This window comes from Thamnophis sirtalis, unplaced genomic scaffold (assembly GCF_051295495.1).
Source record: "Thamnophis sirtalis isolate CommonGarterSnake01/CBP01778 unplaced genomic scaffold, rThaSir2_p1.2 scaffold_2, whole genome shotgun sequence".
NCBI classification, from domain to species: domain Eukaryota; kingdom Metazoa; phylum Chordata; class Lepidosauria; order Squamata; family Natricidae; genus Thamnophis; species Thamnophis sirtalis.
In genome coordinates this window covers 25,462,626-25,479,697 of record NW_028261382.1, presented here as the reverse complement: position 1 = coordinate 25,479,697, position 17,072 = coordinate 25,462,626, and the positions used below count along the sequence as shown (strand labels likewise).

At 48.9% G+C, this 17,072-nt stretch overlaps 1 protein-coding gene across 2 annotated transcripts in view; it reads right to left on the bottom strand.

Annotated features, from left to right (window-relative positions):
- Positions 1-10,527, bottom strand: part of COL5A1 (collagen type V alpha 1 chain) — a 249,424-nt gene extending 238,897 nt beyond the window's left edge. For both annotated transcript variants that reach the window (XM_087704496.1, XM_087704497.1), the window contains exon 1: positions 10,175-10,527. In XM_087704496.1, coding sequence (XP_087560622.1) covers positions 10,175-10,271 — 97 coding nt within the window. In that variant the 5' untranslated portion in view covers positions 10,272-10,527. The remainder of the gene's footprint in view (positions 1-10,174) is intronic.
- Between the last annotated feature and the right edge of the window lie 6,545 nt (positions 10,528-17,072).

Below are 17,072 nucleotides of genomic sequence, written 5' to 3'. Positions count from 1 at the left end.
CATTCTTGGTACCTTCTGCTTGGCAGGGCAAGTGCTATTTTCCCTCACTACATTTCTATTTATTTATTTGTATTTGTATATTGGGAGCCGCCCAGAGTCAGGCTGGAATTGGCCAGCACCAGCGGGGGAATATACAAATAAATATAGGCAACCCATATTGTCTCATTTATGTATTTAACAAATTTGAATACTCGGAACCTGGGTTCAGGCTGAGGTTGACACTCAGTGGGGTTCCGCCCCAGGCGACTTATGGAGCCGTTAAGGTTCCAGACGGAGCTTGGGGTTATTCCTGATACTCTCGCCCACAGTCCGGTAGAGACTCTGGTTGCTGCCTGGCACTCGGCAGCATCGGAGACCCTTGACCGGATTGCGCCACTACGGCCCCTCCGAGGCGGCGGATCCCGGAGACCCCCTTGGTTCACCGAGGAGCTCCGGGAGATGAAGCGCCGGAGGAGACGCCTAGAGCACCTATGGAGGTCCGACAAATCCGAATCGAACCGAGCAATGCTAACAACCAGCACCAAGGAGTACATCAGGGCACTTAGGGCAGCGAAAAGATCCCACATTGCCACCTTGGTTGCGTCCGCTGAGTCCCACCCAGCCGCCCTGTTTAGGATAACCTGTTCCCTCCTAAATAGGAGGGATACGGGGGAACCCTTGCAGGGTAGAGCTGAGGATTATGCCCAATTCTTAGCGGACAAAATTGCTCGGTTTCGGTCGGATTTGGACTCCATCCCCGCAGTTCCAGCCAAGGCACAAGAGGATGAGGTAGACCACCTCTGGGTTGAGTTTCAGGATGTTGCCCCCGGGGATGTGGACAAGGCCATGAGGGCTGTAAGTGCCTCCACCTGTGTACTGGACCCGTGTCCCTCATGGCTGGTTGTCAACAGCAGTGAGGTGACACGAGGCTGGATCCAGGCGGTTGTTACCGCCTCTCTTCGGGAGGGGCACTTCCCCGCCGCACTTAAAGCGGCGGTGGTGAGACCCCTCCTGAAGAAGCCATCCTTGGATCCAGCTGTCCTTAACAACTTCCGTCCAGTCTCCAACCTCCCTTTTGTTGGGAAGGTTGTCGAGAAGGTGGTGGCCTTCCAGCTTCAGCGGTCCTTGGAGGAAGCAAGCTATCTTCCAGTCAGGCTTCAGACCCGGTTACAGCACAGAAACCGCTTTGGTCGCATTGACCGATGATCTTTGGAGAGCCAGAGATGGAGGCCATCCCTCCATCCTGGTCCTCCTCGACCTCTCGGCGGCTTTCGATACCATCAACCATGGTATCCTTCTGCGACGACTGCGGGAGGTGGGAGTGGGAGGCACTGTGTTACGGAGGTTCTCCTCCTACCTCTCGGACAGGTCGCAGTCGGTGTTAGTGGGGGGGCAGAGATCGACCCCAAGGCCCCTAACATATGGGGTGCCGCAGGGTTCGGTCTTATCCCCCCTACTATTCAACATCTACATGAAACCGCTGGGTGAGATCATTCGAAGGCACGGGATAAGATACCATCAATATGCGGACGATACTCAGTTGTATCTGTCCGCCCCGTGCCAACTCAATGAAGCGGTGGACGTGATGAACCGGGGTCTTGAGGCCGTTATGGACTGGATGAGGGCTAACAAGCTTGTACTCAACCCGGAGAAGACCGAGTGGCTGTTGTGTTTTCCTCCCAAAAATTCGATCAGTGTTCCATCGCTCAGGCTGGGGGGTCAAATTCTATACCCCTCAGAGAGGGTTCGCAACTTGGGAGTCCTCCTGGACCCACAGCTGACTTTTGACCATCATCTGACGGCTGTGACCAGGGGGGCATTTGCCCAGGTTCGCCTGGTGCACCAGTTGCGGCCCTACCTGAACCGGGAGGCTCTCACAACAGTCACTCGGGCCCTTGTGACCTCTAGGCTGGAATACTGCAATGTGCTCTACATGGGGCTTCCCTTGAAGAGCATCCGGCGACTTCAGCTAGTCCAGAACGCAGCCGCGCGAGTGATTGTGGGTGCACCTCGGTTCACCCACATAACACCTATCCTCCGCGAGCTGCGCTGGCTACCTGTTGATCTCCGGGTGTGCTTCAAGGTGCTACTTGTCACTCATAAAGCCCTTCATGGTAGTGGATCTGCGTACTTGAGAGACCGCCTCCTGCCAATTACCTCCCTGCGACCAATTAGATCACATAGATTAGGCCTCCTCCGAGTTCCATCTGCCAGTCAGTGCCGACTGGCAACTACAAGGAGGAGAGCCTTCTCAGTAGTAGCTCCGACCTTTTGGAACGATCTCCCCGTGGAGATTCATACCCTCACCACCGTCCAGGCCTTCTGCACAGCCCTCAAGACCTGGCTAGCCTGTCAGGCCTGGGGACAAAGATAATTGCCCCCACCCGAATGATGAATGAATGTTGCTTATTATTTTACTTTTATGTATTGTGTGTGTTTATTGTTTGTATACCCCCTCCCCTCATTTTATGTAAGCCGCCCTGAGTCCCCTCAGGGAAAAGGGCGGCCTATAAGTATTAATAAATACTCAAATACTCAGTGTGGGCTTCTGCCACTTGCTTAAACTGAGAAGGGGCAGAGAGTATAGATACTGAAAAGCCCGGGGACTCTCAGACTTGGTCACAACTTGAGACAGTGACCCTGTCTTTCCAGACAGGACGGGAACTCTGGCTGAGCAATGTCTGGTCAAGAACTTGAACTCCAACTGGCAGCCCCTTGCTGAGAAGGTCTGAGTTCAGGAGACAGGGCTTCTGGCATGCAACCGTTACTTCCTCCTTCCGGTTCTTTTACAGGTGTCAGATGAGGAAGCTGGTCTCATCCTCTTTAAGGATTGGATTCACCAGACAGCCATGCAACTCCAAGACCCCTCTCAGAGTTCCTGCTTTGAAGCCTGGTTTCACCCAGTCTATAGGTGTACTTTTGGTTTTTCTTCAACCCTGGGCGTTACCTAACAAAATGAAATTTAATGTAGAGACAAGTAAAGTCCTACACTTAGGCAAGAAAAACCAAAAGGACACCTATAGACTGGGTGAAACCAGGCTTAATAGCAGTGACTGTGAGAGGGATCTTGGAGTCTTAGTGGACAACCAGCTAAATAGGAGCCAGCTGTGTGCACCAGCAGCCAAAAAAGCAAACACAATCCTAAATTGCATTATCAGAGGAATCAAGATCAAGGGAGGTACTAATACCACTTTATAAAGCCTTAGTAAGGCCACACCTGGAATACTGCATCCAGTTTTGGTCACCACACTATAAAAAAGATGTTGAGACTCTAGAAAAAGTGCAGAGAAGAGCAACCAGGATGATTTGGGGACCAGAGGCTAAAACATACAATGGACGGTTGCAGGAACTGGGTCTGGATAGTCTAGGGAAGAGAAGTACCAGGGGAGACAGGAGAGCATCTTCCAATACTTGAGGGGCTGCCACAGAGAGGAGGTTTTCCAAAGCACCTGAAGGCCAGACAAGGAATAATGGATGGAAACTGATCAAGAAGAGATTCAACCTGGAAATAAGGAGGAATTTCCTGACAGTGAGAACAATCAACCAAGGAACAGAAGTTGCCTTCGGAAGTTGTGGGAGCTTCATCACTGGAAGCTTTCAAGAGACAGGACTGCCATCTGTCAGAAATGGTGTAGGGTCTCCTGCTTGGGTGGGATGTTGGACTAGATGACCTACAGGATCCCTTCCAACTCTGTTAATCTTATCTAATCTAAAACCCCACTAAGCCTGCTAAAATAGCTTCTAGATTGCACATGAGGAGTAATTCACAGATTGCCACTGCTGGCTAACCCAACCTTTCTGCAAGATATTTCTTGTCTGTCAAAGAGAGAAAAGGGGCCGGCAATACTAATATGTCACCAATCTTCCACAATCTTGGCCCAGCAGCCCAGTTGTGAAGGGCTGCAACCTCAGTGCTGGCTCCTCACATTGAGCACTTAGCTGGGGCATCTAGGAATCACTTCCCTCTTGGCTTTGGAGCAGAGTGATGGACAGATGTTACTTTGCTTCTCAGGAATGACGGGCTCCGCCAACAGCAACAGAACCACCAGACATTGGGAAACTGAAGGGGGGGAGAGTGAAGTCTCTTTGCAATTCTAATTAGCCAGGAATGTTTGGTTCCAAATGTCATAGTTTGGATGTGGAACAGTCAAAAGCAAATGAACCTTTCTATGAAGATAAAGACAGAAAAACATTCTGTTGAATATCAAGGAAAAAGAATGAACCATTTCAGAAGTTTTGGCTTTATTCTCAGAATGTCCAATGTCCTGCTTTTGTAAACAAGATTGAATTTTCTGCAGAACATTATCAATTTCCCAGGAGGTTTGCTGGAGTTCTCTCCCAGGTTCCAAGACTCAGTTACTCTAACAGATTAGCAGAGGTGGAAGGGACCTTGTAGGTCATCTAGTCCAACCCTCTCCCACCCAAGCAGGAGACCCTACACCATTTCTGACAGATGGCAGTCCAGTCTCTTCTTGAAAGGCTCCAGTGATGGAGCTCCCACAACTTCTGAAGGCAACTTCTGTTCCTTTGGATGATTGTTCTCACTGTCAGAAAATTCCTCCTTATTTCCAGGTTGAATCTCTCCCTGGTCAGTTTCCATCCATTGTTCCTTCTCTGGCCTTCAGGTGCTTTGGAAAATAACTAGACCCCCTCCTCTCTGTGGCAGCCCCTCAAGTATTGGAAGGCTGCTATCATGGCTCCCCTGGTCCTCTTCACTAGACTAACCATGCCCCGTTCCTGCAACCGTTCTTCATATGTTTTGCCTCTAATCCCTTAATCATCCTAGCTGCTCTTCTTTGCACTCTTTCCAGAGTCTCCACATCTTTTTCTAACCCTACCCAAAGCCCCTTCCACTGTCTGATGTCCTCCAGATAAGATGGTGCTTCCATTGCAAAGCCAGTGAGCCAGATTCCCAATGTATCTGGAGAGGGGCAAGTTGGTGGAGGCTGCCCAACATCATCATCAGCTGTACATGCATGCCCACTGAAAGGCACGGTGAGCCTGCCTGTTACTTGAAAGCAAATGTCACAGAAAGTTCAGCTATGTCTGTTTACAAATACAACAAGGGACAGAAAAGTGTTTTGGCCTGCATTTAAGATGCCATTCATAAGGTCTACATGTGGGTTAGGGCAGGATCCACATCCTGGAAGCTGTAGGAGAGATGGCAGAACCTGGGATGGAGTCAAAAGAGGGATCAGCCTAGAATCCCTAAGTAGCCACAGGAAAAACTTGGTCCAACCTCCCTTGCGTGCCATGGACCCTAATTTAATTCTAAGCAGGGGCCACCAGTCATTGAGAAGGTTCCTGTGCAGAAGCATGAGTAGCAATAAATCAATTAATCAAGCTTTCACATGTGGCCCTGGCCTTCCATGTTCGAAAGAAGCCCCCCACTCACCCAGTTTGTGCTCCAGTAAAATCATCCAGACTTTATAAAGACTCACTTGAGGAGTGCCAGCAGCTCAACCCTTTATGCCAGCCAATCCTCTTCTCACTCTCAGGTTGGCAGCTACAAGCACAATAAGCAGCGGCAGCTGGGAATTCTGCCTGCTGACCCTCACAACACCAACATCACCCTTGGTATTCCCAAAGTTAACCACATGACTTCCAGGTAAGGCTATAATTGGCACTTCATGTTCCAACTCAGTATCTTGAATTAAGGACACCACCTGGTTTCCCTGGAAGAGCCTAGACTGAAGGGTCCCAAAGGGGCTTTTTTTTCAGGAGGCAAATGGACTTTCTGGTTTTTCTTTGAAGACGTTTAAATTCTCATCCAAGAAGCTTCTTCAGCTTCAGTCGAGGCAGAACTATTACATCACACATTTTGCTTGACCAGGGAAAGTCCTGGAGCCAGCCTCTCTCAGAGCAGACTTCTTTGAAGACATTTCACTTCTCATTCAAGAAGCTTCTTCCCATCCAAAAAACTGAAGAAGCTTCTTGGATGAGAAGAGAAATGTCTTCCAAGAAAAACCAGGAAGTCCGGTTCTCTTGAAAAAAGCACCTTTGGGACAACCATGACCTGGATGGCTGAGAACCTCCGTGGACATTTAGACTGAAGGGCCCACTGGATAAAGACTTCCTCTAATTGTTGCTGCACTTATTCATAAAACCCCATTTCCCAGGTGTCTCTTTCAACACCCTCAAGACAGAGGGACAGAAGCAATTCTGACACACAAACACAGAGAGATACATTTTTAATCTAAGAAAGGCAATCTTAACCAGAGATCCTGGCCTGCACGTCCTCCCGCAGCCACATTAGAAAACATTTTGGCCAGCTGCTTTCCATGGAAGCTGTGTGCCCGACTGTTGCTGTACGATGCTCCCAAAGCAAAAGGATCGGAGGATGCTTTTCCAGATGTTGGCAACCCTCCTGCCAACAGCACCACTCCTGAGTATGAGGTCACATCCACGCCTGCTCTCGGCCTTTCATCTCCCACATCTGGATTTCTGGCACGCAGCAGAAGCACAAAGAAGAAAACCAGCCTTGTTCCTCTTCATTCCACTCCGTTTTCAAGCTGGCCTGAATGTAGCAAAGGCAGCTTATGCAAATGGCACGAGATTTACTTCGGATGCCCACCACCTGCCTCGGATCAAACACTACTGCTCTCTTCAGGGCGATGCCAAAGGCTGGAACTCTGCTTGGGGGAGCGGGTCCCTCCGAAAGCAGCATCCGCTCGTTCCCCTGCAGAAGAACCACCAAGTGGAGAGGGTCCCCGGCTGACCACTGCAGCAGCCCCTTGTACCTCTGGCCAGAATCATTGCAAAATCCCAGGATTCGGTGGGAATCCACCGAAGCAGTGCAGCCATGGCGTGGGGAAACAATGCTCAACCAGGGGAGGAAAAGTGCCGCATGACCAACTTCCAAAGCCAAAGGGCCTTTCTCTTGCAACCGCTGCTTTTCTTTTCTCCCTCCCTGCAAAATCTGGCAGACAAAGACCCATGATGCAACCCGACTTCACTGGTGGAAAGTCATCGCAGAACTATTATGTCATACATTTTGCTTGATCGGGGAAAGGCCCGGAGCCAGGCTGCTGCGCTGCGAGGGGGGGAGACTTCTTGCAGCAAAGCAGCCCCCAGGCTCAACCCCAATGCATTTGGGAGACTTGCTGGCCGGCCTTGAGCCAGGCACTTCAGGGCCGGGTGGGGCCGTCCTTCCATTCCAAAAGAGCACTCACCAACTCCAGAATAAACAACTTCTGGCTCTCTGAAATCTCTGGTGTGAATTGTATAATGCAAAATGGATCCCGACATCCACTCCAGAACGAATTCCTTCTCCAAGGTTTTCCAGATCCAGCCAGAGGCCTCCAAGGAGGCCAAGGGGCAAGAATGTCATGGCAGGAAAAACCCAGCATTGAAAAGAGAGAGAGGGAGGGAGGGAGGGAGGGAGGGAGGGAGGGAGGGAGAGAGAGAGAGAGAGAGGGAGGGAGGGAGGGAGGGAGGGAGGGAGGGAGGGAGGAGCGCAGCCAAGTGTTCGTCCCGCCCATCCCTTCCAGATCCTCGCCTGATCCCTTCCCGGGCCATCAGCCCTGGAAGCTGGGATCCCTGCCCAACTTTGATCCAGGATGAAATCTGTTACTGTCTCTCATTCGCTGCCACAGGCGCAGCCAACGATAACCTCCTGAAGGCAGAGGAAGACAGGATGAGGCCTGGCACATTAAACAGCTCCTGATGGCCCTTGTTAGAAGGCAGCTGTGGTTCATCGGCAGGCCAAGATGGAAGGAGGCCTGTTGCCCAACCCAAGCCCCGAGAGCCTCGGACCTCCTCCTGTCAGGGCTGATGGTGCAATTGCCTCCCCTCCTCACTTCATCATAGTGACTGATTGATGACATCTGAACCGGTACAAGGTATCCTTCCTGAGCAGGGGGTTGGACTAGAAGACCTCCAAGGTCCCTTCCAGCTCTCTTCTATTCTACTACCCTGTTTCCCCCAAAATAAGACTTAACTGGAAAATAAGTCCTAGCGTGGTTTTTTCAGGATGCTCATAATATAAGCCCTACCACCCCAAAATAAGCCCCAGCCAGATGAATGCATTTAGTGCCATGTTTCCCGAAAATAAGACCTAATGAAAATAACCCCTAATGCATCTTTTAGAGCAAAAATTAATATAAGACCCAGTCTTACTTCGGTAATACATTCATCTCTCAACAAAGTGGATTTCCATTAGCCAAATCCACATGACATGCAAAGTAATGGATTCAAGAGCTCATCAAACACACAAAAGGGGGCTTCCCGAAGTTAAGTCAAGGACTGCTAGGGAAGGAGATCCCAATATTTTTTAAAGGCTCCTGCAAGCATGACATCTGAGCTCAGGCTTCTGAGCTGAGTAATCCCAATGAAATCATCGGGGGATGTCACACAAATCCTCTTTCCTTTTGAAGGGGGCAATCACAGTATCACCAAGCGCTGGAAGGGGTGCCAATGCTCCCACCGGCAACCCTGTGATCCCCAAACGGTGCAGCAGGGGGAGAGGCTGGACATGCTCAGATACTCCCTACTTGACCTTGGTACTTAGCTGGCGCCTCCAGATTTCCCTGAACAGCTGCACACCTGAACCCACCTGGAGGGTCCTATCAGTTTGTGATGAGGCAGAGAATAGCCATGGGGGGGGAGGTGTCCATAGGTTATGGCAACTGCGTCCCTACCCTTCCAGAAAGCTAACACCTGGCAGTCCTTGGCCTAAAGAACAGCATAAAAGCACCGAATTCCTTTGAAAGATGTCCTTTTCTTGGTAAGCATTTCTTTTATCACCAACTCTAAATAATTAATGCACACTCAGACGGAAAACTCTGATTCAAATGAAACTGTCTCTATATTAAAGCAGCATTGACTGCAACACTTAATGGCAAAGTTCTGGAGATCTTTTGGGGAGTTGGCCATTTACACGTGCAAAAGCTTTCTGGAGTCTGACCTTCAAAGCCACTTTCTGGGTCCCAGTTCCCACGAGATCTGTGCCTGCCTTGGAGCAGCTCTGCCTTCACTCTGGCTACCAAGGCAGTTCTGGCTTCCCAAGGTTTGTCAAGCTGCACCCGTTTCCACGGAGCTTACTACGGGCAGCTTCTCTCTCAAAACACAAAGACAGAGCCGCCCAGCAGCAAATAATCTGACGGGTCAGCTCTTGGGACACGGATGCCAGTTACGAGGTCAGCTGCCTTTGCTTGTGAAGCTAAGTGGCATTGTCAACCTATGAGGGAGCCATAACAGGGATTCCACTGGCACGGAGCCCTGTGCATCTCTTGCTGGCACGGTGGGTATAGTGTGCCACTATAGCCAAGATGCACACGTGAACTTGCTGCACAGAACATCCAGGGGCTCCTGTCATTCTCTTTTGTGCTCAGGAAAAATGGGAGGTTCAGGTTTGGGAAACACGCCCCTCCCTTGGTATTAGTCCTTTATTTCCCATCAAGTGCAGAGAACTCGTTTCACCCAACTATCTCAACCCCAATGCCAGCCTCAGAATAAACAAGCAAATGTGCTGAATTTTCCCAGTTTACTTCTGTTTCCATCATTTTTTGAGGTTGGTTCTCTCCCCTGGTCTGTTAAGTCCCTGGGGATTCTGCAACAGTCATGATGTCATGTTTGATTGATTTTGCTACAGAAGTATAGAAATATGGCTGCATCCTAAAAAGACGCTGTTAACAGTGACATATTTTAGCATTTTGAGATCACTTCCATAGCAATACAGCTTTAAAATGTAAAAAGGGACTTCAATCCACACCCAGCGCTGGAAGAGAAGAACGCCAGTTCTCCTCCCCTCCTGGGTGGCAGATATGGAAGGAATATTGGGAGCCTTTTTCTTCCAAAGGCAGCATAGGATGGCCGGATGAGAAACCTCTTTTTTGAACAGGCGCCTGAGCAGCATCCACTCGCAGCGCCGGGTCCCACCGAGGCAGCACATGGGGGCGTCCGCACACTAAGTTCCTCCCCGTTTGCAAAGCTCCCGACTGTCCCAGGGAAAAAGTTTGCAGCCACCGGCACCGATTCTGGCCGACCCAAAGAAGCCGTCCCAAAGGCGACGAACTCTTGCCGGGGAGGGAAACGCTTCGCCCTTCTTAAAGAACCGCTGCTTCCCCCCCCCCCTTCCCTCCCCTTCTCCGTGGCTCAAGGCTTCTCCGCTGACTTGGCCCCCTCGGAAGAAGGCAGGCGATGCGGGGCTCCCGGGCGCGCCGCTTGCTCGGGACGGATGCTGGGGCGCTCTTACCTGCGCGGCTGTGGGCGAGGGCGGCGAGCAGGAGCAGCGCCAGGCTCCCGGGCCGCTTCAGCCAGCTCCGCCGTTTCCACCGGGTGTGCGTGTCCATGTCGGCGGCTGGTCCGGGCGAGGCGCAAAGTGGGACGGCGGCGCTCCGGGGCGGCTGCTCTGCCGACACCGGCAGGCGCTGCGGGAGGCTCTCGGACTAAGAAGCGGGCGGCTCCCCTCCCCTTCGCCCCCGGCAGGACCCTCCTAGGCGGCCATGGGCTGGGCGGCGGCGGCGGCGGCGGCTGCTTCTCTCCCTGCGCAGCCTGCTGGCCCGGCGCGCGGCTGGGGAGGCTCGGGGGCTCGGCTGGCGCGGGGAAGGTCCGGGCGCTGCGCTGCCCCCTCGGCGTCTCCTCCCGCCTCTCTCCTCCCGACCTCCTTCCGGGGCGCCGCTCGGCAAAGTGAGGTCGCCCCGCTTTCCTGCCCCGCCAAACTTTCGGGTCCCCCCCCCTCGCCCCCTCCCCTTTCCCCGCGTCAAGCCGACGGAGCCGAGCTGCCAATCCGGGGGGCCGCGGCCAATCGCGGCGAGGAAAGCCCCGGTCCCGCCTCCGCTCCGAAGGCGGGGGCGGAGGGCGCCACGAAGCTTTGCCTGTGTGGCAGGGGCGGCCGGCGCTCCCCCCCCCCCCGAACTCGAGCCCGCCCCGGCCAGGCCCGCCCGCTGCCCCAGCCCAGCCCAGCGCCCCCAATACCCGGCCTGGCCCGTGGCGAGATGCGGATGGCCCGGACAGGCCTCGCTTGGGGTCTTGGCGGGCGAGCTCCGGCCGACCCCGCGGCACTTTCCCCCCGGCCCCAGAAGCTCCGTCCTGTAATCGTCTGGAGGCTCTCTCGTCCAGGTCCTTCAGCAGTTCCCTTCTCGGGCATCTTTAACAGATGAACCAAGTTGGAAGAGACCTTGGAGGTCACCTAGTCCAACCTCCCGCTCAAACAGGAGATCCTACTCCCACAACTTCTCAAGGCAACTTCTGTTCCGTTGGTTGATTGTTCTCACTGTCAGAAAATTCCTCCTCATTTCCAGGTTGAATCTCTCCTTGGTCAGTTTCCATCCATTGTTCCTTGTGTGGCCTTCGGGGGCTTTGGAGAATAGCTTGACTCCCTCCTCTCTGGGGCAGCCCCTCAAATATTGGAAGATGCTCTCATGTCTTCCCTGGTCTTTCTCTTAACTAGACCAGCATGCCCAGTTCCTGTTCTTCGTATGTTTAAGCCTCCAGTCCCCAAATCATCCTGGTTGCCCTTCTCTGCACTTTTTCTAGAGTCTCAACATCTTTTTTATAGTGCGGGGACCAAAATTGGATGCAGTATTCTAGGTGTGGTCATACTAAGGCTTTACACAGTGGTATTAGTACCTCCCTTGATCTTGATTGTATCTCTCTGTTAAGGCAATTTAGGATTTCATTGGTTTTATTGGCTGCCGCTACACACAGCTGGCTCCTATTTAACTGGTTGTCCACTAAGACTCCAAGATCCCTCTCACAGTTCCTGCTATTAAGCCTGGTTTCATCCAGTCTATATGTGTACTTCTGTTTTTTCTTGTCACTTTTCTCTATTTCATTTTGTTACGTAGGGCCCAGTGTTCAGTCTAACAAAATGAAATTCAATGTAGAGAAAAGTAAAATGTCACCCTTAGGTAAGAAAAATGCTGGCTCATATTTAACTGGTTGTCCACTAAGACTCAAAGATCCTTTTCACAGTCACTGCTTTTAAGCCTGCCAGTCAGCCTGGTTTCACTCAGCTGAGTGCTGCTAAAACCTCATGGGAAGTAGTCACCATAAGGTAACCAGCCATAATGTATGTGTGTAAATGGGAAATTGAGGACAGAGCCGCATTTGATATCAGAAGAGGAATCTCTTAAAAGTCAGGGAAGGTCTGGGGGAAAAAACTTACAAAGGAAATGTTCAATCTCACCATCAATTTGGGAATAGGCAGGTCAGGTAGAAAATATAGTACAGATCAAGAAAATTATCCAAGAATTGGCCACGACAATCAAGGCCCTACAGTACAGAAATATGAAGGGAACTTCCTCAGAAAACAGAAAGCTTGCCCACTGGGGTGGGAATGGGGAGAAGATTACCGTAAAATTATGAAGCAAAAATGCATATCACTAATTGTGACCACCCACAAAGCTCTTTTAAAAAAACATCAAAAGGCTTCTGTAGAAGTCGAATGATTCCCACTGACTATTCAGAATTTCTCTGCACACCAGGAAGCCCTGGACCAGAACCCCAATCAAAGACTCAAGAAGTTAAAAGGGTAGCAGAGATTAGATTTGTGTAGGCAGTTCAGGCCCCTAATAGGGACATTCCTAAAGTCACCCCTTGCAACTTTCTCCTAAATTACAACTGAGTAGTAAGGTGCCTATGTTTGCTGACAAAATAACATTAGTTGGATGACCTTAAAAAGGGGGAATGAGAAAGCAAAGAATAGAGAAGAGAAACAGAGCAGAATAGAATGCTTTATTTGACTCAAGTGTCATTAGACACAAGGAATTTGTCTCCAGTACAGAAGAATGCCTCAATGTACATGCAAAGCAATGCCGTAGTAGTAATAATAATACCAATAAGAAGATAAGGTAATAATAATGCTACAGCCATACAACATGGGTAAATATACTTAGACATAAGACACTGTGTGAGAATTAGCTGTTCAGAGTGATGTCATGAGAGAAAAAACTGTCCCTGGGTCTAGTTATTTTGGCATGCAATGTCCTATAGCAGCGGACACCAACTGGTGGCCCATGGACCACTGGTGGTCCGTGAGAAAATTTCGGTGGTCCTCAGAAAAAATATTTGCATGTTTATATTACACTAAATACTATTTATCTTTTAAAAAATCATATTAGTGGTCCATGGGATTTAAAATTATGAATTTAGTGGTCCTTGAGGTCCGAAAGGCTGGTGATCCTGCCCTAGGGCACCGTCCTGAGGGGAGGAGTGGAAATATTTATGCCCAGGATGTGAAGGGTCTAAAGGAACAAATGTAAAGGGGAATTAGATATATATAGCCAAAAGAAAAGTAAGTTTGAGGACATGATAACTGCCTTCCAGTTGTTGAGGGGCTGTCATAGAGCAGAGGGGGTTGAGCTACAGAGCACCAGAGGGTAGGACAAGAAGTAACAGATGGAGATCCAACCTAGAAGTAAAGAGAAATTTTCTCTCGGTGAGAACAAATAACCAATGGAAGAGTTTGCCTTTTGGAGTTTTGGGGGCTCCTTCACTGGAGTTTTCCAAAAATAGACTGGACAATCATTTGACCACGATGGTATAAGGTGTCCTACCTTGGGCCCTGTGGGACAAACGCCATTGACAACACTCAGGGAGCATCCTTTGTGGTAAAGAGAGCAACAATGCATAAAGGGTGCTCTTATTTGCATCTCCAAGAGGTTCAGTCCAATAGATTTGACATCCATTTGTGAATTGTGAAAGGCCAGGTAAAAAGTATCAGCAACAGGGGAGAAGTTAAGAGATAGATTTACCTTTGAGACAATGGAAATCTTAGCATGGGGTGAACACGGAAGGTTCACCCCAAGGTTGCAGAAGACCTTTTAAAGGAATGCCTTGGAAGGACATTGAAAACCCACAAGGAGAATATCCGCATTTGCCACAGGTAAAAGTGAGGATGGGGCTGGGCTCTGTAGCCTGAAGAGGCCACCTGACTCCCGATTGCAATGGGGCAGACTCAAGATTCGACTGTACAAGAGGCTCCACAAGTAGGACGTCCCGAGGCTTGGCTGCCCTGGCAGAGCTGTCCAACTCATTGACCAGCTAATCAGGGGCAACTCACTAAACTCCAGATGGAGAATGGAAGCTGCAATGCCATCTGTACCACCCAAGAAGTATCTGGCAACCCCTGAAATCTGCCAAGGACTTTGAAGAGCTCCAGGTCCTCACTTCACTTCCCTTGAGACCATGATTCACTCACAACTCAAATTCAAGCAGCCCTTTGATGTTTCACACACAGCCCTAATGCATTTATGCCTCTTTGTGGGGTCTTCCAGAGCTCCTTGTTGTCATGTTACTTTTTCAACTGGAGCAATTTCTCTCCCTTTTAAATATGATAGTGTTGATCCGATGCATCTTTAATTGACTGGAGTCTTGTGTTGTTGTTGTTTGTTATTTGTTAGTTTTGTATGCTGCCCACTCCCGAAGGACTCCAGGCGGCTCACAATAAACAAATAACAAATCCATGTGGATCAATGCAATCAATTGCTTCTCGTTGATTTATACACCTTAGGAAACATGAGCAATAAATCAATAGCAGTTTGTCTGGCATGGTTGTGAACTCCACTTGTTTTGCACGGTGCTTACTTCAACTCACTTCCTAGAGCAAAGCTATTGACACAGAATGCACCCAATTCAACAATGTGACTATGTTGGCTGTTAGACCAAGCAGAATGCAATGAAATTAAAAATGCTTGAAACTAAAGCAGACTACTAATTTCAAATAATAATTCCACCAAGAATTAGAAAGGTTTAGAAATAGAATTGATAATGAATGTTGCTATGCTTCAGTTTTAATTTTGTTCAGAAGAGAGGAATAATTAGTTTTCATTCAATGGTACCTGTCTTTCATAAAATAATTTCTAATTATTCAAGTCCACCTGATTTGCAATGGTCCACTCAGATTAACCACATCTTTGGCTAGTCTACATTTACTTCCTGGAGCCAGGGTTTCCGATGATTTCCAAAAGGGTCAATTGTGGGAGATAGAAGTGCAGGTAGCTACCCATTGAGACATCAACCTTCCTGTTCTGTTTGGAGAGGGAGCATCTGTATGGCTCCCCATTCACTGCATGGTGGTGCCCCTGGTTGAAGAGGGTGAGAGAACAGGAGAGGCTGTGCTGGAGATCCTGGAGGCCACTCTTGGAAGCTGCTTATCTCCTCCAGAATGGTGGAAGCCTCCCTGGGAGCAGCCCACTGACTAAAAAACACCACATGATTTCTTTGCTAACTTCTATCCCCAAAAGAAGAAGAGATTCCATGTCCACATTTAAATAGAATAGAATTCTTTATTGGCCAAGTGTGATTGGACACACAAGGAATTTGTCTTTGGTCCCTGTGCTCTCAGTGTACATAAGGAGAATAAAATACATTCATCAAGAATAAAAAGATACAACACTTAAAGATAGCCATAGGGTACAAATAAGCAATCAAATCATACTAGGAGACAATCAGTATAAATTGTAAGGATACAATCAACAAAGTTGCAGTCCTACAATCATAAGTGGGAGGAGATGGGGGATAGGAATGATGAGAAGATTAATAATAATACCAATGCAGACTTAGTAAGTAGTTTGACAGACTGTCCTTGTGTCTAGTTGTCTTGGTGTGCAGTGCTCTATAACATCATTTTGAGGGGAGAAGTTGAAACAATTTATATCCAGGATGCGAGGGGTCTGTAGATATTTTTATGGCCCTCTTTTTGACTCGTGCAGTGTGCAGGTCCTCAGTGGAAGGCAGGTTGGTAGCCACTGTTTCTTCTGCAGTTCTGATTCTCCTCTGAAGTCTCAGTCTGTCTTGTTGGGTTGCAGAACCAAACCAAATAAATTAAAAAACACAAAGATACCCATGGTGAAAAATAGCCAAATCTTCAAGCTTTGTTCCCTCCAGTGATGCAAATATTTGGGTCTTCCAACTACCAAAATCCATAAAAGAAATAAAATGTGACACTCCAAATCAGCCATTTAAAATTCTCAGGAAATTGATTCATCCATATCAAATGATATACTCAACAAATAATTTGGAAAACAATGACAAGTACAGGTGAAACTCGAAAAATTAGAATATCGTGCAAAAGTTCATTTATTTCAGTAATGCAACTTAAAAGGTGAAACTAATATATGAGATAGACTCATTACATGCAAAGCAAGATAGTTCAAGCTGTGATTTGTCATAATTGTGATGATTATGGCTTACAGCTCATGAAAATCCCAAATCCACAATCTCAGAAAATTAGAATATTACATGCAATCAATAAAACAAGGATTGTACCTAGAACAATATCGGACATCCGAAAAGTATAAGCATGCATATGTATTCAGTACTTGGTTTGGGCCCCTTTTGCAGCAATTACTGCCTCAATGCAGCGTGGCATGGAAGCTATCAGCCTGTGGCACTGCTGAGGTGTTATGAAAGACCAGGATGCTTCAATAGCAGCCTTCAGCTCTTCTGCATTGTTTGGTCTCATCTTTTTCTTGGCATTGCCCCGTAGATTCTCTAGAGGTTCAGGTTAGGCGAGTTTGCTGGCCAATCAAGCACAGTAATCCCACAGTCATTGAACCAGATTTTGGTGCTTTTGGCAGTGTGGGCAGGTGCCAAGTCCTGCTAGAAAATGAAGTCAGCATCCCCATAAAGCTCGTCTGTGGAAGGAAGCATGAAATGCTCCAAAATCTCCTGGTAGACGGCTGTGTTGACCCTGGACTTAATGAAGCACAGTGGACAAACACCAGCAGATGACATGATTCCCCTAATCAACACAGACTGTGGAAACTTCACACTGGACTTCAAACATCTTGCAGTGTGTGCCTCTCCATTCTTCCTCCATACTCTGGGTGCTTGGTTTCCAAATGAGATTCAAAAGTTGCTCTCATCAGAAAAGAGGACTTTGGACCACTGAGCAACAGACCAGGTCTGTTTTTCTTTAGCCCAGGTAGGACGCTTCTGACGTTTGTTGTTCAGGAGCGGCTTGACAAGAGGAATACAACATTTGAAGCCCATGTCCAGGATCCGTCTGTGTGTGGTGGCTCTTGATGCACTAACTCCAGCCTCAGTCCACTCCTTGTGAAAGTCCCCCACACTTTTGAATGGCCTTTTCCTGACAATCCTCTCCAGGCTGCAGTCATCCCTGCTGCTTGTGCACCTTTTTCTTCCAC